The sequence below is a fragment of the Chrysemys picta genome, chromosome 12 (genome assembly GCF_011386835.1).
Source record: "Chrysemys picta bellii isolate R12L10 chromosome 12, ASM1138683v2, whole genome shotgun sequence".
Classification (NCBI taxonomy): domain Eukaryota; kingdom Metazoa; phylum Chordata; order Testudines; family Emydidae; genus Chrysemys; species Chrysemys picta.
Window position 1 is genome coordinate 340855 of NC_088802.1, and position 22880 is coordinate 363734.

At 61.7% G+C, this 22880-nt stretch overlaps 3 protein-coding genes across 5 annotated transcripts; 2 read left to right on the top strand and 1 right to left on the bottom strand.

Annotated features, from left to right (window-relative positions):
- The first annotated feature begins 90 nt into the window (after positions 1-90).
- LOC101952832 (WD repeat-containing protein 46) lies at positions 91-10420 on the top strand. Of its 2 annotated transcripts, none has more exons than XM_065563915.1 (16): positions 91-226; positions 1238-1429; positions 1613-1693; positions 1844-1956; positions 2203-2290; positions 2534-2595; positions 2967-3071; positions 3436-3586; positions 3947-4082; positions 4790-4889; positions 5598-5751; positions 7360-7507; positions 7833-7927; positions 8193-8288; positions 8532-8645; positions 8964-10420. In XM_065563915.1, the coding sequence occupies exons 1-16, from the start codon at positions 170-172 to the stop codon at positions 9063-9065; spliced, it is 1794 nt and encodes a 597-aa protein (XP_065419987.1). In that variant the 5' UTR covers positions 91-169; the 3' UTR covers positions 9066-10420. The 2 variants fall into 2 exon arrangements, with proteins under 2 accessions (XP_065419987.1, XP_065419988.1); XM_065563916.1 differs by having other exon boundaries at positions 94-226; positions 1241-1429.
- Positions 10421-15301: 4881 nt separating this feature from the next.
- Positions 15302-17363, bottom strand: B3GALT4 (beta-1,3-galactosyltransferase 4). The gene is given in 6 exon segments (XM_008176978.4): positions 15302-15792; positions 15795-16250; positions 16253-16524; positions 16969-17023; positions 17026-17170; positions 17172-17363. Coding segments are annotated over 6 exon segments (1461 nt in total). The 5' UTR covers positions 17349-17363; the 3' UTR covers positions 15302-15436.
- A 2473-nt stretch (positions 17364-19836) lies between these two features.
- Positions 19837-22692, top strand: PFDN6 (prefoldin subunit 6). 2 transcript variants are annotated; one of them, XM_065563951.1, is made up of 5 exons: positions 20020-20161; positions 20243-20331; positions 21995-22065; positions 22149-22273; positions 22493-22692. In XM_065563951.1, the coding sequence occupies exons 2-5, from the start codon at positions 20268-20270 to the stop codon at positions 22611-22613; spliced, it is 381 nt and encodes a 126-aa protein (XP_065420023.1). In that variant the 5' UTR covers positions 20020-20161; positions 20243-20267; the 3' UTR covers positions 22614-22692. The 2 variants fall into 2 exon arrangements, with proteins under 2 accessions (XP_005313242.2, XP_065420023.1); XM_005313185.4 differs by lacking the exon at positions 20243-20331 and having other exon boundaries at positions 19837-20161.
- The last annotated feature ends 188 nt before the right edge of the window (positions 22693-22880 follow it).

The window sequence follows — 22880 nt, forward strand, 5'->3', positions numbered from 1 at the left end:
TAGTTGCCCTCACCCATGATGTCACCTGTACGGCTTCACTACCGGGCAGGTTGTCGCCGCGTTGATTGGCCGCGGGCTTAGTCGCCTCGCTCCGTGATTGGATGCGGCAGCCGGGACCGGAAGAGCCTGGCCCGCAGCTGGAGGCTGCACGTGGTTCCAGGCGCTGAGGATGGAGGCGGTGGCTGGGAGCGGGGCGCAGGGGGGGCCAGCCGGGGGGGGCAAGAAGGTGAGTGCCGGGGAAGTGAGCCCCTCCCCTCGGGAGTGGGGCAGTTCCCCCCCCGTGTCGGTGGGGCGGGGATTCCCCGTGGAGGGGGTGGAGGTTACCTCTTCCCCCCGTGTCTGTGGGGCGGGGATTCCCCCGGGGGGGGCTGTTCCCCCCCCGCCGTGTCGGTGGGGCGGGGATTCCCCGTGGAGGGGGTGGAGGTTACCTCTCCCCCGCGTGTCTGTGGGGCGGGGATTCCCCCGGGGGGGGCAGTTCCCCCCCGTGTCGGTGGGGCGGGGATTCCCCGTGGAGGGGGTGGTGGTTACCTCTCCCCCCCCCCGTGTCTGTGGGGCGGGGATTCCCCCGGGGGTGCGGTGGTTACCTCTCCCCCCCCCCGTGTCTGTGGGGCGGGGATTCCCCCGGGGGGGACGGTGGTTACCCCGTGTCATGAGCAGGGAGGGGGCAGGTCACTAACTCGAGTCGGGTGCATCCAGGGGGCGAACACCCAATTACAGGGGTTTGAGGGGGAGTTTATTGCCCCCATGTCTGTGGGGCGGCGGGGTCTCTACGACAACTCTAGTAACTTGAGGACACGGGGGAGGGGCTGGCTGTATCCGTGGGGTGTCCCGCGAGGAGTGATCTGGGGGGCAGGGCTGGCAGCCCTGGGGACACGTCTGGGGCACCTAGTCCTTTGCTGGGTTAGGGGTGCAAGTCTTTCCCTGGGGGGGGTTGGAGGGCAGTTCCCCCCCCCCCGACTATGTGTTGTGGCTGGTGGTTCTGCCCCTAGTTGTGGTGGGGGGCACTCCCCATCAGACCAGTGGGAGTGGCTGGCTATTCTGCCCTGTGGGGCAGGTATCTCCCCACAAGTTGGGGGGCAGTTTTTAGTCTCTGTCCTCTGTGCCCCCCCCTCCCAGCTGGAGGAACTGATTCCCCCCATGTCTCACCCCCTCACCAATCTCCCCACCTCCCGAGCTGGGGGTAACTGATTCTCCCCCACGATTCATCCCCCCTTTCTCTGCCCCGCACCCCCCGAAGAAGAAGACGACGACAAAGAAGCTGCAGCGCTACTGGGAAGGGGCCCCCCAGCCGGACCCCCCCGCAGCTGCCCCCTCCAAGGCCAAGAGGCGTCGTCGCAATGAGAAGACCAGGCCAAGGGCTGGGGCAAAGGGGAGCCTGGAGGCCAGGAAGAGGCCGCGGGCGTCAGAGGCCGCAGGCCGGATCTCTGGGGTAAGGCTGGGAATGCTGGGGGGCTGGCCATGGGGGGAGGAGGGGCAGCTGAGGTTGGGGGGACGAGGGCCGGGGGATTGCACGACAAAAGGGAGTACCGTTGGGGCTCTGGGGGGGATGGGGGCCCGTAGCAGGCCCCCCCACCCTCTGTCTGTCTGTCTGTGTCTCTCTCTCTCTTCCTAGAAGAGGGACCCGTTCCCCGGACCCGCCCCCCTCTCTCGCCACAAGGTGAAGAAATTCCAACGGGGCCAGAAATCGCAGCTGGTGAGTTGAGGGGCGTGGTGGAAATCGGGGGGGCAGCTGGGTCTCTGGGGGTTGCCGGGCAGTTACTGACCCCCAGTGGTGGGGGGCGGGAGGGACGGGGCCACGTGCGGCTCTCACCCCGTCTGTCTGTCCGTCCGTCCACCCCCCCAGGCAGGGGCGTCCAGCCGGCGGCTCCGGGACCATCTGGCCTCGCTGGATCAGAAGGTGGAGCTGGCAGCGCAGCAGGCCGCGCGCATGGAGCTGCTGCTGCCCGAGGAGCCAGGGTGAGTGCCCCCCCCCCCCCCCCGGAGCTGGGGCAGCTGCCCCAGTGCCCCCATCATCTGCTACCTTCAGGTCCCCGCGCGGTGCTGCCACTTGAGCCGGGGCTACCCGCTGGTTCTCCCCCACCCCCGTGGGATGGGTGATACACACACCCCCTTAACTCCATACACATGCCCCCGATCCCGGCCGGCTCCCCTCCCCCACCAGTGCTGTCCATTCCCAGCTCTCACCCCCCCCCCCCCCCGCAGGTTCCTGGAGGGGGACCCCGGCGAGGACACCTGCACCATCGCCCAGGCCGACATCGCTGAGGCTGCCGACATCGCCAGCGCCACCAAGGTCAGAGACGCCCCCACACACCGGGGGGGGGGGGGGGAGGGTGTCGTGAGGTGGGGGGAATGGCAGGGGGAGGGGTCGCCCCTAGGATGTGGGGGGGTCACTGGGCAGTATTGGGGGGGATCACGGGAGCATCTCAGTGGTGCAGGGGGGTCACCGGGGGGATCCCGGGGCAGCGTCTCTGGGGGGCTCACCCGGGGTTGGTGGTCCCTGTGCTGTGTCTAACCAGGTCTCTACCCCCCATAGCACTTTGAGCTGACACTGAACCAGTTTGGCCCCTACCGGATGGATTATACCCGACCTGGCCGGTGAGTGGGGGGATGGGCAGGGAGGAGCATGTGGGGGGAGAGTAGGAGGGAGGGGGACCCATGGGGCAGGTGGGAATCAGTGGGGAAGGAGTGGGGGGTTGGCTGGCTGTACCTAGGTGGCAGGTCTTCTGGGGAGCGGTTGAAGAGGCAGGGCCCGACTGGGTTCTCCTGTGTGGGGGAGGGTCTGCGTCAGGGACCCCTAACCCCACAGGCCTCCCCTGAGCTGCTCTGGGGGTCCCAGCAGGATCCGATAGGGGCAGGTCAGGAGACATACGGAGACTGGATTGTGTGTGTTAGAAGATGAGTCTCCCCGGTCCATGGCCAGGGGGTTCCCCGGCTGCTCCCCTCATCCCTCCCATCTCCCCCCACAGGCACCTGCTGCTGGGGGGCCGGCGGGGCCACGTGGCAGCCCTGGACTGGCAAACCAAGTCACTGCTATGTGAGATCAACGTCATGGAGACGGTCACTGACGTCACGTGAGTGTGCGACTGGGGGCATGCGACACAGATGGGCACTTGAGTGGCGGGGGGGGGGGGGGGACGACAAGGATGGGCGACCAGGGGGTGTGCAACACGGAGGAGTCCGGGAGGGCTGGGGGCTGCATCCGCTGCTCCCTGCAGGTGTAACGGTGCATCAGCAGGACGTGCCCATTGCACATGTGGGTGTGCATTGGGAAAGCGAGTGTGCACATCCCTGCCCGCCCATGGCTGGGGAGGCTGGTTGGGTTGCACGAGGGGGCGTGTTGCACAGGCAGTGTTTGCCAGGTTGCACACGGGCTGAGCCGTGCAATGGGACACGTCGTCGCCTCCCCCATCTCACCCCCTCTTCCCCCGTCCCCAGGTGGCTGCACACCGAGACCATGTTCGCGGTGGCCCAGCGGCGCTGGCTCTACGTCTACGACAACCAGGGCGTGGAGCTGAACTGCCTGAAACGCTTCAACGGGGTCCTGCGCATGGAGTTCCTGCCCTACCACTTCCTGCTGGCCACCGCGGTGAGCGGGGGGGAGGGGGGTCCTGCTGGCCACTGCGGTGAGCGGGGGGGGGGGGTCCTGCTGGCCACCGCGAGGTGGGGGGGAGTCCCTGCTGGCCACCGCGATGAGCAGGGGGGTGAGGGAGTCCTGCTGCCCACCGCGGTGAACGGGGGGGGGGGGTCCTGCTAGTCATCACGGTGAATGGGGGGGGGGTCCCACTGTGTGGGGGTTCAGATGCTGGGGTTCCTGCTGCTCACCACAGCGAAAGAGGGGGGGCCCGGACACCAGGGCTCCTGCTGGCCAATGCGGTAAAGCGGGGAGTGGGCCTGGGCGCCAGGGTTTGGGGGCCGGTGCCCCACTGATCCCTCGTACCCCGTGCAGAGCGAGACGGGGTTCCTGCAGTACCTGGACATCTCGGTAGGGAAGGAAGTTGCCACCATCTGCACCCGGGGGGGGCGCCTGGGCGTGATGGGGCAGAACCCGGCCAACGCCATCGTCCACCTGGGACACAGCAATGGTGAGACTGCCCCAACCCTGCCCCATTGCTACTCCCCCGCCCCACTGCTTCCCCACCCTGTCCCCAAACCCACCGCTACCCCCACTGCTACCCCCAACTCTTCCCCCAACTCCGTCCCGACTCCAACCCCATTGCTACCCCCCTGTACTGCATAACCAACCACCCGCCCAGCCACTGCCCTTGTCCACCAGGGCAAAGCAACGGTGAGACCTCCCTGTGCCCCACCATAATCCCCTGACGCCCCTGTACCCCATAACCAACCTGCAGCCTGGCCAGCGCCATCATCCACTGTGGGTACAGCAGCAGTGAGACCCACCCCTGCGCCATCGTCCCCTGCCCCACACTGCTAGGAGCGTTTCTCCCGGGGCCCTCAAGCCCTGTGAGTGTCAGTGTGTTATCCCCACCCCATCCCCCCGGCAGGGCCCAGCCCCCCCCCCCCCCCCCCCCCCCCCCCCCCCGCAGGCTCAGACAGGGATGTTCCATCAACCTCCCAGCATGCACTGGGCTCAGCGTGGCCCCATCCCCCCGTAGCCTGGCCTGGTCAGTCAGACCCAGTGCTATGACTCCCCCTTAGCGCCCCCCCAGCCGTGAACCTGGCCCTGTCCATTCCCTCCACCCCTTGTTAACCCCTTGTGCCCAGTGGGGGGTGACCACCCCCCCATTAACTCCTCGTGCTCTGTGCCCCCCCCCCCCCCCCCCCCCCCCAGGCACTGTGACCCTGTGGAGCCCCAACGTCAAGGAACCCCTGGTGCGGATGTTGTGCCACCAAGGGGGGGTCCGGGCTGTGGCCGTCGATAGCTCTGGAACGTGAGTGACTGGGGGGGCAGCCCTGCTGTGGTGGGGAGGGGCCTGAGGGGTGAGTAGGGAAAGGGGGCCACAGGGGTGCATGTGGGGGAAGGAGGGGAGCTAGGGGTGGGGTCTCCCTCCACTTTCCCCAGCTACATGGTGTCATCAGGGCAGGGGTGGAATATGGAGCGGGGGGGGTCACTCTATGGGTCTCTCCCCACCTCCCCCCAGGTACATGGCGATGTCGGGGCTGGCATGGGAGAGGAGGAGGGTGGGGGGGTCAGGCTGTGATCTCCCCCCAGGTACATGGCGACGTCGAGGCTGGGGTGGGACGGTGGGGGGGCTTCGGGGTGACACTGGGGGGGGTCACACTGTGGGTCTGCTCCCGCCAGATACATGGTGATGTCAGGGCTGGTGGGGGGTGGGGATGTCACACTGTGGGTCTGCCCCCGCCTCCTGCCAGATACATGGTGATGTCAGGGCTGGTGGCACTGTGGTCTCTCCCCGTCTCCCCCCAGGTACATGGCGACGTCGGGGCTGGGGTGGGAGAGGAGGGGGGGCTTGGAGGGTGACACTGGAGGGTCGGGGGGGTCACGCTGTGGTCTCTCCCCGTCTCCCCCCAGGTACATGGCGACGTCGGGGCTGGGGTGGGAGAGGAGGGGGGGCTTGGAGGGTGACACTGGAGGGTCAGGGGGGGTCACACTGTGGTCTCTCCCCGTCTCCCCCCAGGTACATGGCGACGTCGGGGCTGGACCGGAAGCTGCGTGTCTACGACCTCCGGGCGTATCAGCCCCTGCAGTCGCTGGTGCTGCCCGTGGGCGCCGGGCACCTGAGCTTCAGCCAGCGGGGGCTGCTGGCGGCCGCCTGCGGGGACGTGGTGCAGGTAACGGTTCCGCCTCCCCCTGCACACACCGGCACCCCCCTACTGCCCGCACCCCCCGGCACCCCCCTACTGCCCGCACCCCCCGGCACCCCCCTACTGCCCGCACCCCCCGGCACCCCCCCTACTGCCCGCACCCCCCGGCACCCCCCTACTCCCCGCCCACACTGGCACCCCCCCTACTCCCCGCACACACCGGCACTGGGCCTTCAGCCAGCTGGGGGTAGCTGTGGGGTCGTGGGGCAGGTAAAGGAGGGACCCTTATACTCTGGGACATCCCCCCGCTCTCGCTGGACTCAGCAGGGCCCCATCCGCCCTGCATCCTTCCCCTGCGGACTGGGGATTGCTCAAACCCACTTCCCCCTCCCCCCCCCCCAAAAAAAAGGGGAAAAAAAAGAAGAAGCTGGGCACTGCTTTGGGGAGAGGTAACTAGTGGTGTCCCCCAGGGGTCTGCACGGGGCCCCGTCCTAGTCAACATGTTCATAAATGATCTGGGAAAAAGGGGTAAACGGTGAGGTGGCAAAATTTGCAGATGATACAAAATTACTCCAGATAGTTAAGTCCAAAGCAGACTGTGAAGAGTTACAAAGGGGTCTCACAAAACTGGGTGGCTGGGCAACAAAATGGCAGATGAAATTCAGTGTTGATAAATGCAAAGTAATGCACGTCAGAAAACATGATTCCAATATTGCATACAAGATGATGGGGTCTGAATTAGCTGTTACCACTCAAGAAAGAGATCTTGGAGTCATTGTGGAGAGTTCTCTGAAAACATCCACTCGATGTGCAGCGGCAGCCAAAAAAGCGAACAGAATGTTGCAAATCATTAGGAAAGAGATAGATAATAGGACAGAAAATATTGTGTTACCTCTATAGAAATCCATGGTACGCCCACATCTTGAATACTGTGCGCAGATGTGGTCACCCCATCTCAAAAATGATATATTGGAATTGGGAAAGGTTCAGAAAAGGGCAACAAAAATGATTAGGGGTTTGCAATGGCTGCCGTATGAGGAGAGATTAATAAGACTGGGACTTTTCAGCTTGGAAAAGAGATGGCTAAGGGGATATATCATTAAGGTCTATAAAATCATGATTGGTGTAGAGAACTAGGGATCACCAAAGGAAATTAATAGGCAGCAGGTTTAAGTATTTTTTCACAGAACGTACAGTCAACCTGTGGAACTCCTTGACAGAGGATGTTGTGAAGGCCAAGACTATAAAAGGGTTCAAAAAAGAACTAGATAAGTTCCTGGAGGATAGGTCCGTCAAGGGCTATTAGCCAGGATGAGCAGGGATGGTGTCCCTGGCCTCTGTTTGCCAGAAGCTGGGAATGAGCGACAGGGGATGGATCACTTGATGATTCCCTGTTCTGTTCATTCCCTCTGGGGCACCTGGCACTGGCCACTGTCGGTAGACAGGATACTGGGCTAGATGGACCGTTGCTCTGACCCAGGGTGGACGTTCTTATGAGCCTGGGCCCCGTCTGTCCCCCACCCCCAACCTGAGCACCACCCAAGGGGGAGCTCGGACTGCCCTGTGCTCTGACACCCCCTGTGAGCCAGGCCCTGCTGCAGGCACTGATCCCCCATGTCTGCTCCCTCCCCCCAGGTGTACCGGGACGTGCCCGTGCAGCCGCCTCACAAGCCCTACCTGTCGCACACGCTGCCCCAGGCGGCCCACGGCCTGCGCTTCTGCCCCTTCGAGGACGTGCTGGGCGTAGGGCACGGCAGCGGCTTCACCAGCCTGCTGGTGCCAGGTACGGACCCCCCATAGTGTCCCCCCACAGTACCACCCCCCCAATCCCCCATGGTGTCACCAGCCACCTGGTGCGAGGTATGGACCCCCCATAGCACCCCTCCCAGTACCACCCCCCAATCCCCCACGGCGTCACCAGCCTCCTGGTGCCAGGTATGGCTCCCCACAACTCCCCATGTGCCCGGTAGCTGACATGCCTGTCATGTGCCCCCTGCTACAAGCCTGCGGGGGACTGGCACGGCTGTGTGTCTGTCCATGGCAGAGGGGGGATGGCTCCCTGCCCCCACTAACCTCCTGTTGTCTCCTCTCCTCCCATACCCCCCCAGGTGCTGGACAGGCAAATTTCGACGCGCTGGAGAACAACCCGTTCCGGAGCCGGAAGCAGCGGCAGGAGTGGGAGGTCAAGGCCCTGCTGGAGAAGGTAACGTCATCTCCCCACCCCTGCACACAATACTCAGCCCTGTCCCGCCCCCGCCGCCCTGCCCTCCCCCATGCAGCCCCAGCTGGGGGGCAGCTGGATCTCAGTGGTGGGCCACTGCTCCGGGGCCAAGGGAGCTGATGCTGGGGGGAGGGGACACCAGGGTGGGTAGCTGGGATGTCTGGTGGGGCACCGCCAGGAGGGGTGGTGTCATGGGAATGGGGAGCCTGGGTGGTCCGGGCCCCCCTAACAGCTTGGCCCCCGGCAGATCCCGTCGGAGCTGATCACGCTGGACCCGGGACAGCTGGGCCGGGTGGACACCATCACCATGGAGCAGAAGCACCAGGAGCGAGTGGAGCGGCTGGTGAGCGACTGGGGGGGGGCGGCACCGTGGTGCATTGTGGGAAGCGGGGGGGGGCACCATGGTGCATTGTGGGAAGTGGGGGGGCACCGTGGTGTGTTGTGGGAAGTGGGGGGCGGGTGGACAGTGGGGACCAGGCAGTGTCACGGTTGCTGTGGCATGTCAGGAGCGTGGGGTGGGGGGGGACACGCCGCGGTGCATGGTGGGATGCAGGAGGACTCTCTCACACTCCTTCCCGACCCCCAGGGCTTCGACCCCCAGGCCAAGCCGGCGTTCCAGCCGCGCCGGAAGCTGAAGGGACGCAGCTCAGCCGGGAGCCTCCTGCGGCGCAAGAAGAAGGTGGCGAACCAGGAGCAGCGGGTACATCCGTCCGTACTGTCCACCTGTCTGTCCCATCCGCCCTTGGGCCAGCCCTTACCCATCAGGCTTTGCTCCCCACCCCGGAGAGCCAGCTCTCCACTTCCTGTCTCAAACAGGGACTTCCCGTGTGCCCCGCCCCCCACAACTCCCCTGTCCTACTGGGCCAGTGACGTCCGGGGGCATCTGCCCCATACCCCAGGGCTCCATTACACTGTGAATTGGGGGGTGGGGTGGGGGGGTTGGATCCCAGGGCTGCTCCCCCCCATTGGGCCATTTACTGGGGTGTCTCTGGCTCACCCCCGCTCCCCCTTCCCGCAGACCAAGATCCGGAAGAGCCTGGAGCAGCAGCAGGTGGCGGAGCGAGAACCGAAGGCGGCACCCCGGGCTCAGAGGTCAGCGCTGGATCGGTTCAAGAAATAGCCTTGGGGAGGCTGGGGGGAGGGGATTGCCCCCCATGGGGGCGAAAGGGGTCACGAGCGTTACCCATCCCCTCTGGGGTGGGGGCGGGGTGGGGTCCCCCACTCACCCTGCACTGTCACCCTGCTATTTTTGTATTAAAGTTGTCGTTTGCATTGCCTGGCTCTGGTTTGGGGCAGAGAGGGGGAGGGGGTTACTCGAGGTGGGGGGCAGAGGGGAGCATGGCTGGGAGCCAAGCGCAGGCTGGCGGGGGCTCGGGCGGCTCTGTACAGCGGGGAGGGAGAAGAGCTCCCAGCCGATACCCGCACCCAGCCAGCTGGGGGGAAACAGGCTCAGAGCCAAGGGAGGCTGGAAATTCAAAGGCTTGTGGGTGTCAGCGGGAGGTTCTGGACCAGCCTCCCCCAGCCGCAGAGGGGGCTTGGCTCCGGGCAAATGCTCCCTCTGGGTCCTGACTCCTGGGCCCAGGCCCAGCCCCGGGAGCCCCGTCTGCTTTATGCCTCTGCAGTAGAACGGAGCCTGTGCGTGGGGGGGACCTACAGGCCAGCTTCCCCCCCCCCCCCCCCCCCCGGCCAGGCAGGCGAATGACTCCCCAGCGTCCCTGCTCTGCTGGGGATGAGCTGTAGCCCCTGCCAGCCCCCCGTGGAGTCCCCAGGGGCGCTGGGCACAGGACCGGCTGCTGTTCAGCTGTTGTGTCACAGCCCCCGTGCTGGGCGCAAGGTGGAGCTGGAGCCGTTTATCCCAGGGTGAGCAAGGACAGGGCACTGACCCAGGGAGGCCCCGGGCTGGCTGAGAGTTCGCTTTCAGAATGGCGACGCGCTGCCCGTTCGCTTCCTAGCTGCAAGTCGGGCAACTGCCGGCTTTGCCTCCTAGCAATGCCCCTCAACGGTCACTGGCCGTGTGCTGAGACACGGCTCCTCAGGCCCGGTGCTCTCGCACGGCTCTGGGACAGTCCTGGGGGACCCCTTCTGTGTATCAGCCCCCTTAGTGTCTCACACTCTTGCTGCGGTCAGCCCCTCGGCGTCACCTCCTGGGACTGACCCTCGGCGCCTTCAGCATCCCTCCTTCCTGCTGTGAGCGCCCCATAGCGACTCCACCTGAGTTGGACACCCGGGGAAGACTTGCACCCTCAAAGGGAGCACTGCACCTCCAGCTCCCTTGATCTAAGGTGACTCTCAGCCAGCCGTGTAAAAGCAGAAAGGTTTATTAGATGTCTGTAACACAGCGTAGCAAGTCTTTAGTTAACACAGACAATGGAAAGTTACAGCCAGGTGGATCTGGATCCGTCCAGAGCCCTCTAACTCCTCTTTGATCCCAGTCCAGAAGGTTCTTTCCTGCCTCCAGCAGCCCACACTTAACAACCCCCCCCCCCCCCCCGTTAACCATGCACCACACAGGGGAAACTCACATCCCCGGGCCGTGCATCAGTTCTCTCTCTCTCTCTCTCTCTCTCTCTACCACCCCTCCCAGGGAAGCTAGTGATCCAGCCACCAGCCCGAGTTCAATGATAAGTCTGGTCATGGGCCAGCTGAGGCGCATTGCGTGTAGGCTAAGGACTTAGACCTCGCCCGCTGTGTGGGGCTCCCCCCCCGGCTGCCGGGAAGCCCGGGTTCCCCTTGGCTGGCGATGAATCCCTGACCCCCATGGTCAGCGTCATCACGTAACGCCTCACCTGGTAGCTGTATGTCCCTGGCCCAGTGCCCGGCATGGCCCAGTGCCCGGCACGGCCCGGCAGGAGTGGGCGGTGACCCCTGCCCCCCGGCACTGAGTGGCTTGGGGCACATTCACCTGCGAGCTGGTGCTGAGCCTGTGAACTGAGCACGGGTCCCAAAGGGCTCGGATGGTTCTCTGGCTCTGAGGCCTGGCCAACGTTAGACCTGTTAGTGCTGACATCGGGCAGGGCTCGCCAAGCCTGCCATCCCCACCCACTGCCAGGGACCCAGGGGGCAGGTACCAGCTCCTTGAGGGAAAGGTGGGGCTCCTGTCCCCTCCCTGCTAATTACAGAGTCTGTGCTCACCACCACACCCCATCCCATTCAGTCTATGGCCCGGCACCTCTCCAGAGCTGGGTGCAGCACAGGGCCCTTGTCAGGGTTCCCTCCCCACTCTGAACTCTGGGGTACAGACGTGGGGACCCCCATGAAAGACCCCCTAAGCTTATTTCTACCACCTTAGGTTAAAAATTTCCCCCAGGCACAAATTCCTTTCCTTGTCCTTGGACAGTATCGCTGCCACCACCAAGTGATTTAGACAAAAATTCAGGAAAGGGTCCCTTGTAATCCCTATCCCCCCAAAATATCCCCCAAGCCCCTTTCCTGGGGAGGCTTGAGACTAACATACCAACCCATTGATTCACAATGTGAGCACAGACCAAACCTTTTATCTTTAGAACACTAAAATCAATCAGGTTCTTAAGAACTTTATTATAAACAAAAAAGTAAAAGCATCACACCTGCAAAAATCAGGATGGAAGGTAACTTTACAGGGTAATAAAAAGATTTAAAACCCAGAGCATTCCCCCTCTGGACTCCGCTTCACAGTTACAAAAACAGGAATAAAACTACCTCTTAGCACAAGGAAAATTCACAAGCCAAAACAAAAGATAATCTAACATATTTCCTTGCTATTACTTACAATTTCTGTAATTCTTAGATGGATTATGCCAGGTATATTTTCAGGAGATGTTGTCCCTGCCTGGCTTCTCTTTCCATTGGAACAAAAGAAGAGAGCACAAACAAAACCTCCCCCTCCCCCAGATTTGAAAGTATCTGCTTTCCTTATTAGTTCTTCTGGTCAGGTGCCAACCAGGTTATTTGAGCTTCTTAACCTCTTACCAGTAAAGCGATTCAGTACAGCTGCCCTTATCTGTAGGTTTATGACAGCCCTCATGTGCGTGGCAAGACCCATGAGTGAGAGCAAGCCCCAACTCCCCCCACCATTGGGCCGGGCGCTGCCCAGACCCTGACCGAGATCAGGGCCCCGGTTTGGCTGAGTCCTCCACAGACACATACTGACACTCACTGTCCCAACACACTCACGGTTTACTAGACAAGAGCAAGAGTCTCATTTAACAAATGGGAAACTGAGGCACAAAGTGCTTTGGTGACTTGCCCCAGGTGTCTCACATAGAGCCAGGGCACAACCCAGGAGTCCTGGTTCTCCCCCTCGCACCCCCCCAAACTCTAACACACTAGCCCAGTGATATTCAGTGAGAGCTACCCACTCTTTGAGAATGTTACGACACAAAGCAGCCCATTGGCACGTCTGACAAAAAACACTTCAGCTACCAATAAATACAGCCCCTGAGTGCACGGTAAGTATTAGTAATTCTATCTTCAAACACAGTTTATAACGCAACATTATTACCCGTCTTTGTGGCACTCGCTAGTGGGAGAGGTGACAGCGACAAGCGTGACGAGTGGGTTGTAGGCGGTCAGGCCAAGGCCCATGCACGCATGAAGATGCTCATCCCTCAGGTGATTGGGTTTTTTATAATGTTCATGGCAGAAAACCCAGCTTCGCAGAGGTACATTGTCCGAACACGGTTAAAAGCCAGATGCTGGCTATTCTGAAACTGGTCAGCGGACTGAGTCCAGAACTCGCAACATCCCGCTTCTCTGGCTTTTGCCTTCAAGACATCTGAGCTCTGGAGACTTACAATTTCTAATAGAAAGGCCCCTTCATTGATAGACTCAAGAGTGATCTTTGCTTCAGAAGGGTGAGGTCCATCGGCAGAGACAACAAATAAAATCAAATCCTTGGGAATTTTAAAATTCTCAAATCCATTTTAAAAATTTTGATCAGATTGTTTAGGAATTCGTGCAGCGTTTTCATTGAGGTTTCATCTGTAGCAACAACATGCAATGTGGTAAAGTGCAACATCTTTCCTAGTTAAGTCTGCCTGAAAGATTTCAAGATTCCTCTGACAGGCACACAGTTTTTCAGACAGATCCCTGACACTGCTTGCACGACCATGGAGCTGCAAGCTGAAGGAATACAAGTGACCAGTAATAGCGCACAGAAAAGCCACTTGTGACATCATTCATAAATTCCAGGAACTTGCAACCTCGTTGGTCTTGTGGTTTGAAAGGAATTCTGTTATTTCTTTTTGAAGCGCACAACACCTGTATCATGCATCCCACTACTTAACCAGCGAAAGTCATGCTGCAACAGGTCACTGAATTTGGCTGAAATGTCTTGTAAAACAGTTTTATAAAGACAATGTTGCAAGCTAGAAGTTGAGCAGATGGGCAGGGATGATGTCCCCTGTTTGCCAGCATACGTACTTCATTAATCTCATCACAATACCCATTGTTTTTTTCAAGTCTCCAGAGAACTTATGCACAGGCCAGTCTGGTGAATGATGCAGTGAAGTGTATTTAATTAAGGGTGTATCACTGCCACATGTGAAGCACAGCTCATCTCTTTCCCTTTCACGGAGGGACCTCCGTCTGTAACAAGCAAGTTTACTTTCTGCAGACCTAAACCCTTTTTTTTTTTTCAAAAAAAATTTTACCTTTCCAAAAATGCTCCTTCCTGTGGGGTAGGTTTCTAATGGTATTAAGCATAAAAATTCACCATCATAAAATCTAACAAACAGCACTGGCTGGGGGGCGTCACTTAAATTGCTTGATTTGTCCACCACAGGAGCCGTGTGTTTGGCATTTTTAATCAGAAAGTAGTGCTGACAGACAATCCACGTAAATTACAAATATCAGCCACTCTTCGCACTGCCATGGAATCAGACAGGGGAACCTGTGTCACACAAGTCACAATGTCAGCTTTGTTTTTATCTCCATCAATGAGCTCCTCCAGCAATGTGCGCTCCTTCACAAGCTCGGCAACCGGGAAAGGCCTTTTCCTTTTAGCTCGTGCCCACATTCTCCAATGAGAGGCAGCCGTCGCTTTCCCCTGTACAGTTGCTGATCGCGTGAGAACATTTCAAGTGTGACACGAAGACTTCCGATTTTCAATGTTGTCACATTTTGCAGCACCACCAGGAGGCCAGGCCGTGTGGAAGTGACTGTGCTTTGAGTCAAAGTGGCACCTCCCAGTGGCAACCTTACAGACAGATCCAGTGGTTTGGCAGAGGAAACACAAAGGCTTTGCCTTTAAATGAAGTGGCATAATAAAGAGAAAATCCGCTGTGCAGCTTGGGTTAAATGCTTGGTTTTCGCTGGCGACTTTGTGACGTTTACTCCCCCCCTCGCATTTGTTTCCGGCTCCATTTACATCACCAATGATTAAAACAGGCGGCGTCCCAACTCAGTCGTAGCCGATGCTATCGGAGAACCTAAGCTCCAGTTCATTACTTACTAAGGAAGCCAGAGGCTGCACATCACTGCTCATGAATTTAGTTACAAACATTTTTTAAGGTGAGCTGGCGGGTTCACATTTGGCCCAGGGGCCGCCATTGACCAGCATCGCACTAACAGCTGGGGTTAGAACCCAGGAGTCCTGGCTCCCACCCCACCCCCACTAGCCCCGTGGCTCTCAACCTTTCCAGATGACTGTACCCCTTTCAGGGGTCTGATTTGTCTTGCGTACCTTCAAGTTTCAATTAACTTAAAATAGACTTGCTTACTAACTCAGACATCAAAATACAAAAGTGTCACAGCCACGATTATTGACAAATCGCTACTTTCTCCTTTTCACCATACAATTATAACATACATTGATTGGCATATAAACATTGCACTTGCATTTCAGTGTATAGTACATAGTGCAGTAGGAAGAAGTCATTGTCTGTATGAAATTTTAGCTTGTACTGACTTGGCTAATACCTTTTGTGTAGCCTGTTGTAAAATTAGGCAAATCTCTAGATGCGACAATGCACCCCCTGGAAGACCTTGGTGTACCCCAACAGCACATGTGCCCCCCATTGAGAATCACTGCACTAGACCCCACTCCCCTCCCAGAGCTGAGAATAGAACCCAGGAATCCTGGCTCCCAGCCCCCCTGCTCTAACCCACCAGCCCCCCTGCTCTAACCCACCAGCCCCCACTCCCCTCCCAGAGCCGGGAGAGAACCCAGGAGTCCTGGCTCCCAGCCCCCCTGCTCTAACCCACCAGCCCCCACTCCCCTCCCAGAGCCGGGGAGAGAACCCAGGAGTCCTGGCTCCCAGCCCCCCTGCTCTAACCCACCAGCCCCCACTCCCCTCCCAGAGCCGGGGAGAGAACCCAGGAGTCCTGGCTCCCAGCCCCCCTGCTCTAACCCACCAGCCCCCCCTCCCCTCCCCTCCCCTCCCCTCCCAGAGCTGAGGATAGAACCCAGGAGTCCTGGCTCCCAGCCCCCCTGCTCTAACCCACCAGCCCCCACTCCCCTCCCAGAGCCGGGGAGAGAACCCAGGAGTCCTGGCTCCCAGGCCCCCCTGCCCCTCACAGACCCTCCAGCAGGGCTAGCACCTTGCACCTCAGCACCCCCAGCCCCCTATGCAGTGGGGTACAGGCTCCCCCTTCTCCCCCCACCATAGCCCAGGCTGCCGCCATTGCCTGAGGGCCCACCTGGTGCACGCTGTACAGCACCTCCCCGTAGCAGCAGGGGTCCATGGGGTAGTGGGTGGATCCAGCCATGCGGGCCGTGTGGGTGGGGGCCAAGCCAGCCCAGCGAGCGCACAGCCCCACGTAGACATCCTCCAGGGGCACGGGAGGCACGTGGGGGGCAGCCCCCAGCACCCCCAGGGCAGCGTCGCCGGACAGCACGTAGGCCGTGCCGCTGCAGTAGGGGGGGAAGGCCCAGCCGGGTAGGCGGAGGCCGGGACGTGGTGCCGGTTGCCGGGGTCGCGATTGGGCTGCACCCGCCAGTGGACCCGGCCCAGGTAGAGCCGGTGAGGGCTGGGCAGCACCCCCAGGTGGCGGGCCAGGACGGGCAGGTTGAGGAAGACGTCGTCGTCGACCTTCACCACAAAGGCGGCGCCAGGGCAGTGGGCAGCCGCCCAGCCCAGCAGCATCATGGTCTTGAGGGTCAGGTTGGCGTAGGTGTCGGCGAAGCGGCCCTGGACCAGGTCCCCGTGCCGCTGGGACTCTTCCTCCAGCCGGGCCTGCTCCTCGCCCGAGCCCGGCGCTCCCAGGGTGAAGAGCGTCCGCACCGGGTACCCCCCGGCCCTGTGGGCGCCCCCCCAGCTGGCACGCACCGCCTGGCGCTGGGCCGTGTGCCCCGGCGCGCTGGTCACCAGCACCAGCAGGAAGGGGCCCGGGGCCTGCAGCCGTCCACGTTGGGCAGCAGGAAGGAGTCGGGGCCAGGCAATGCGGGGTCTGCGTGCAGGAAACCTCCCCCGCCTCCCAGGAAGGGGGCCAGTGACCACGATAGCAGCTCCTCCCCTGTGCCCCCAACCAGGAGGCTCACAAGCGCCAGCCCCCCCAGCCCTGCCAGCAGCCCCCGCAGCAGCCAGGCAGAGGGGCGCCGGGCGGGGCAGAGCCGGGGGGCCATATGGGGTGAGGGGGAGTCAGCAGGTGGTGGAGGTTGCCTAAGAGAGAGAGAGAGAGAGATGGGGGATCACGCACAGAACAGCCCCCCAGTAGGAGCCCCCCACTACCCCGGCCCACAGCTACCCCCTTGGAGGCAGTGGATGGAGGGAGAAGGCAAGACAGAGGCACATCGTGGGGAGGGGGGACTGGGAGCACAGTGGATGGGGGGATGGAAATTTGGGGGGATGGGTGGGGTAAGCAGCGGAAGAGGGGGCAGGGGCCAGAGGCGGATGGGGAGGGGGCCAAGAACCGGGGGGGCCGTGGAGGGGAAGGGGGGCAGGGCCCCAGGGGGTCGTGGCGGGGGAGGGGCGAGGAGGGCAGGAGCCGGGTGGGGGGCTGAGGCGGAGGGGAGGAAGGGGGCAGGAGCCGGGGGTACGCGGGGCAGGAGCCGGGGCGGGTACGTGGGCAGGGGGCGAAGGGGGGGCCCGAGGAGCCGCGCTCACCTCCCGGCCCCGCCCCGCTCCGCTCCGCGCTGCGTCGGTGCCCCCGCCCCCCCAGCGGTAGCTCGTGAGCCGTGTGCACAGATCTGTGTAAGGACCGTGCGTGTGCCGGGGGCACACCCAGATCCCCTGTCACGCGAGCTGCCCTGCCTCGCGGAGCGGATTTCACTAGGGAAGCGGCACCCAGGAAAATACAAGCCCTGGGGAGGGGGGATATGGTGGCTGTGTGCACAGACCATCCACCGGGCCCCCCAGTCACCTTCAACCCTCTTCTCCCCAGCTCTGCCCTCCCGCCCGCTGGGGTGTAGCTGGGGGGGGGCCCGGGGTTTCCGAAGCAGGCCCCCCCCAGCACACAGGGGGCTGCTGGAGCCCGGCCCAGCCATGTCAGGAGGGGGAGTGCCTGGGGCTGTCCACCACACTGCAGGACCGGCTCACCGGCCAGGGCCCCCAGGAGCAAGCCCCACCTGGGGGTCCATCGGCCCCCGCAGGAACTGCTGGGACCTGTAGGCTGAGACCCAGGGCTGCTCTAAGGCAGTGGGGAAGGGAATACCGATCTACCTGTGGCAATGGGGGACAAAGCGCTCTGCACCAATGGGGTGCCACTAGCCCCCACCTGGAGTGGGACCATGGGCCTGCAGCCCCCAGCAGCGCTCCACGCAGCACCGCCTCTTTCCCGTCCATACACCATGAACTGAGCCCCCACCCCATGGCCTGGGAGCTCTCAGGGACAGGTTACTCCCTCCTGCTCTCCCCACCCCCAAGCCGGGGAACCCCACAGTGTACGGTGCTATGGGGCAACTCCAGTACGCCACCCTGACCCCTCAGGCTATGCTCACCCCCAGCCCTCCCCCCAGCTGGTCCCTGAGCTGGGCTGAGCAACATTGCTGAGAGGGTCTGGATCGGCAGGGCCAGGGCACGGGCATCTCATTGCATCACGCTGCCCCACCACTGTGCTGAGCGTCGGCGTGTTGCTAGCGGCACTGCCCACGGGGTTAGCCGGACCAGGGGCTGGCCCAGGCGGAGCAGGAGATGGGGCTCAGAGATGGTGCGTTCAAACCAGCCGTGGCCCCAGCCCCTTGCCTGTGGAGGTACCAGGGGCACTGCCAGCAGGGTAGAGCCATCTCTATCCCATCCCTGCACTGAGCATGGAGCTCTGGGGCTGGGGTGAATGGGAAGGACAGAACCCAGGAGTCCTGGCTCCCAGCCCCAGCCTGCCCTTCCCAGAGCCGGAGAGAGAACCCAGGCGTCCTGGCTCCCAGCCCCGGTCTGCCCTTCCTAGAGCCAGGGAGAGAACCCAGGAGTCCTGGCTCCCAGCCCCCCCACCCCACAGCAGTCACAGTCGGACAAGAACCCCACCGGCTCCCAGCCAGGGAGGGGGCTGCGAGGCGCAGATGCCTGCCCGAACTCCAGAACAGAGCTACGGCTCCTGTTCCACCCATCCAGCTCCTGTCCAGGCCAGGGGGGCTCTGAGCTGCAGTCATATTGAGGCCACCCCATAGCGTGTGGGGATTCTCTCCAGGGGGCCGTGGGCTCTGGGATAGGCCCCCCCCCCAAGCCCAGAGAAGAAGGGAGCCTCTCTCCCCACCCTGCTCCCTTCCTCCCAGGGCGGCTCCAAGGGGGCTGGTGGCTGTTGCCCCCTCCCTCAGATCCCCTTAGGGGCAGGCAGCCTTTGTGACACTGAACATCTCTGGGCCCCCACGTTCCATGAACACATCTGGCCCCCCACCCCCACCCCACTGACAGACCCTCTGCCCAAACCAGAGCCAGCTGCACTGGGCCCAGATGCCCCAGGTGTAGATAAATCTGTGGATTAAGCATTTTCGCATAACTGTGTATCATTTTCACATGACTTTGTATTGTGCCTCTTCATAGAACCTTGTATTAAGTCTTTCCATCTATAACCTCTATTTTCATACAACTTTGTATCAAATCCTTAGATAGAAACTTTGTATTGAGCCTGGGGGTAATGTTATTGCCCCTAAGGAGAGTTAAGGTAGAAGGAAACTGTCTTTTTGCTCGGAGTGGAAGCCAGACCCAAGACCAATAAAACTTGTCAAGTGGGCTCACTAAAGAAGATCAGACATATTGACGGCCTCGGGGGTTAGACATGAGCACTTTCTTTTGAAAACACCCTCTTTGAAAATAAACGTGGCAGCATTAAGACAACACCCAGAAGGAAGCGCCACAGATGACCAATGGACACAGACACAGATTTTGAAGCTGGTACAGATTTGCATGAGCGGGTCTCGTCTTGTCAACATGGGAGCATTGCACGGGATACCATATAATGACCGTATAATGACGTGCTAGCAGGAGGGCTAGGACGTAGCTGGGATAATAATTAGCCCCATGGTACTGCACAAGATATGACATCATTAATGCTGTGTCGGTGATGACTTATGATGCCAGGTATGATGATGTCATTAATGCCGTGTCGGCGATGTGCTATGACTCTCGGTGTGATGTCTTTAATTGTGTGGCGGCGATGTGCTGTGACGCTGGATATGATGTCATTAACTGTGCGTCGGTGACGCGCTGTGATGCTGGGTGTGACGTCATTGTGCGTCGGTGACGCGCTGTGATGCTGTGTGTGATGTCATTAACGCTGTGTGAGTAACATGTGAATCTCATGGCTCCCGTGCTCCTGCTGTGGACCCGGGGGGGGGGGTCTCCGGGATTTAATTACATGGGCCCAGGCAGGTAACTAACTTCCCGCCCTGACCCAGGCTCCGCCATCTTTGAACGGAGCGGAAGTAGCTTCCTTCCCATTTCAGACACGGGTGGCCGCCATCTTGGAACAGGGCGGAAGTAGGCGCATTCCCCCTTCCCCGGCTAGCGATGCCGCCATATTGGAAAAAGGCGGAAGTGGCTTAATCTGCTTCTCGCATGATCCCGCGGCCATCTTGGAAAGAGGCGGAAGTGAGCTGCCTTTCAGGGCCCCCCAGCCAGCGGCCATATTGGAAGCGGGCGGAAGTGGAAGGCTATTTCTCTCTGCCCCGTCTTCCTTTTCCCCCAACCCGGGAGGGCGGCATTGGTCCTGATCCCGCGGCGGGAGGAAGGGGACGGACTCAGAGGCCGGACTACAAATCCCATGGTGCACTGCGGCGCCCGGCGGAAGTGGACTGTACCGGAAGCCGGGTCGAGAGGTCGCATGCACGGAGTAGGGCGGGGCTCAGCGCCGGAGCAGCGCGGAGCGGTAAGTACCGGTGGGGGCGGGGGGCGCTCGGGGGGAGGGGCCATGTGGGGTCCCCCCGCTCTAACCCCCCTCCCCCCGCAGGCGGACCGGACCTGACCGGACCCTCATGGCGGACCTGATCCAGAAGACGCTGCAGGGCGAGCTGGAGAAATACCAGCAGCTGCAGAAAGGTGCCGGCCCCTCCCTCTCTCCCTCCCCCCCATAACCCGCCTCGGTCCCATCGCCCCTGCCCCATAACCCCCTACCCCATACGCCTCCCGCCGCCCCATAACCCGCCTCGGCCCCCTTCCCCTCCCCCCATCGCCCCCTCCCCCCGCCCCATAGCGCGCCTCGGCCCCCTCCCCCCGGCCCCCTTCCTCTACCCTCCATCACGCCCCCGCCATCCCCCAAGGCCTCCCCTCCCGCCCCATAACCCCGGGACCCCTGTCCCTCCATCACCCCCTCCCGCCGCCCCGTTCCCCTCCAGCCCATAACCTGTCCCTTTCCTTTCCCGCTATCCCCCCCTGCCCCATAACCCGCCTCGACTGCCTCTCGCCCCCCCATAACCCGCTCCCGCCACCCCATAACCCGCCTCAGTCCCATCCCCCCGCTGCCCCATAACCCGCCTCGGCTCCCTTCCTCCCCCCCCATCACCTCCCTGCCCCCGCTATCCCCCAAGGCCTCCCCTCCTGCCCCATAACCCCTGGACCTCCGTCCCCCCATAACCCTCCTCGACCCCCTTCCTCTCCCCTCATCACCTCCCTGCCCCCACCAACCCCTGGGCCCCCATCCCTCCATCAGCCCTCTCCCCGCATCGCCTCATAACCCGTCTCCGACCCCTTCCCCACTACGCCTCTGCCCTATCATCCTCCTTCCGCCACCCCTCATCGCCCCATAACTCGCCCCCGCCACATAACCCCTGGGCTTCCCCTTCCCCCATAACCCGTGTCCATGACATAAACCCAGGTCTCCCCTTTCCCCATCACCTCCCCACTAATTCCTGCCCATAACCCACTGCCACCTTGGGTCCTGCCCCCAGTGCCTGTCCCTAACCCACCTGTGCCTGATAGTCCCCCATCCCACCCCCAATAACTTGCTTGTACCCTATAGCCTACTGCACCCTATAATCCATCCCTGTACCTCCTCCCCATAACCCTCCTTCATAGCCCAACCTCCCTGCAACCCGGCACCCTGCCTCATAACCTGCCTAACCCCATAATCCTTCTGCCAACCCCCTTCATCTGCTGCATCTCCTCTTCCCCAGGGTCCTGCCCCCCTTCACTGTGGGCCTCCACAGTCCATCCCCCCCTTTCCCACCCTCTGGGGTCCCTGCATCCCATTGAGCTTCCAGGGTCCCTGCTGCCCCGCCCCGCCCCCACCCTGACAAACAAACTGCCCTAAGTTCCTCAGATTCCCTCCCCACCTTCATTGCACCCTCCACGTTCCCTCCCCCCACATCCCTGAACCCCACTTCTGCCCTCTTCACCCAGTTACTCTTAAGGCGAATACACCGGCTGGGGAAGGGGCTGGCTTGGCAGGCTGTGGGCTCTGATCCCAGTGGGGAGAACTTCCCTGCCCTGGGGCCTCCCTGCCGCCTGACCCTCTTCCTGTACCCTGAGCACTGGCACAGAGACCCCCCCCCCAGCCTGCAGAGCCCCATTGCGGGCAGAGTGAAGCTGGCTCTCTGTGTCCTTCCCCCCCGGTCTCCTGCAGACCCAGGGGTTATTCACCTGTGCTGTACTATGAGATGACAGGTTGATTTCTGGGGGGCTGTGAAGGGGGCAGGGGTCTCTGGTGCCCCCAATGGGGCTGCAGCACTGCAGCTCATGGGGTTCCTCTGCGTGTGCCCCTCAGATCTCAGCAAGTCCATGGCGGCGCGGCAGAAACTGGAGGCACAGTTGACTGAGAACAACATTGTCAAGGAGGTGAGTTCACCTGCCCCCCCTAATTCTGTACCCCCCCTCCCCCCTCGGCTGCCCCTCACCTCCCCTTGTTCTGCCCCCCACAGGAGCTGGGGCTGCTGGATGCCACCAACACCGTCTACAAGCTGATTGGCCCGGTGCTGGTGAAACAGGACATGGACGAGGCTAAAGCCACCGTCAGCAAGCGGCTGGACTATATTGCCGGGGAGATGTACGTGTGTGGGGGGAAGGGGGGGTTTCCTGTGTGGGGGTCTGGCTCCCTGCCCCTCCAGCCCCCAGGCAGGGGCCCTGGCTGGCTCACCGGATGGGAAATGGGCCTTTCCCCAATCCAGCCCCACGGTGGGCAGGGGCCTGAGCTCTGGGGCCTCTTGTTTTCGGGGCTGGGGGGAGGGTTCTAGGCCCGGCTCACTCTCCCCTTTCCCCCCCCCAGCAAGCGCTACGAGCTGCAGATGCAGGAGTCGGAGAAGAAGGCAGAGCAGCAGCGGGAGGTGCTGGCCCGGCTGCAGCAGGAGTATCAGCGAGCCCAGGGCAAGGGGGCTGCCAAGGCATGAGCCGGTGCTTGGGGGGGGGGGGGGGGGGGGGGCTGTATTTAAGTTTTTCACTGTTTGAAATAAAGAGGTGATGCACAAACTGCTGGCACCTGGCCCTCTGTGCCCCCCTCCCCTTGGTACCCACTCACCGGCCCTGGGCCCCTGCTGTTCACCAGCTGGGCTTGTCTCTGTGCCCCTGGCTGCCTGCTGGCAGGGCAGAGCAGAGCATGATGTGCTTTGCCCCCTCTGCTTTCTCTGGCTGTGCCCTGCACGGCTCCCTCCCAACAC

Bases quoted from the DNA above. Each gene is read 5' to 3' on its own strand.
- LOC101952832 (XM_065563915.1), top strand. From the start codon at position 170: ATGGAGGCGGTGGCTGGGAGCGGGGCGCAGGGGGGGCCAGCCGGGGGG. The intron at 1,430-1,612 runs GTAAGGCTGGGA...CTCTCTTCCTAG, and splicing joins CCGCAGGCCGGATCTCTGGG to AAGAGGGACCCGTTCCCCGG. The intron at 7,928-8,192 runs GTAACGTCATCT...GGCCCCCGGCAG, and splicing joins TCAAGGCCCTGCTGGAGAAG to ATCCCGTCGGAGCTGATCAC.
- PFDN6 (XM_005313185.4), top strand. From the start codon at position 19,852: ATGATCCCGCGGCCATCTTGGAAAGAGGCGGAAGTGAGCTGCCTTTCA. The intron at 20,162-21,994 runs GTAAGTACCGGT...TGTGCCCCTCAG, and splicing joins CGCCGGAGCAGCGCGGAGCG to ATCTCAGCAAGTCCATGGCG. The intron at 22,274-22,492 runs GTACGTGTGTGG...TCCCCCCCCCAG, and splicing joins GACTATATTGCCGGGGAGAT to CAAGCGCTACGAGCTGCAGA.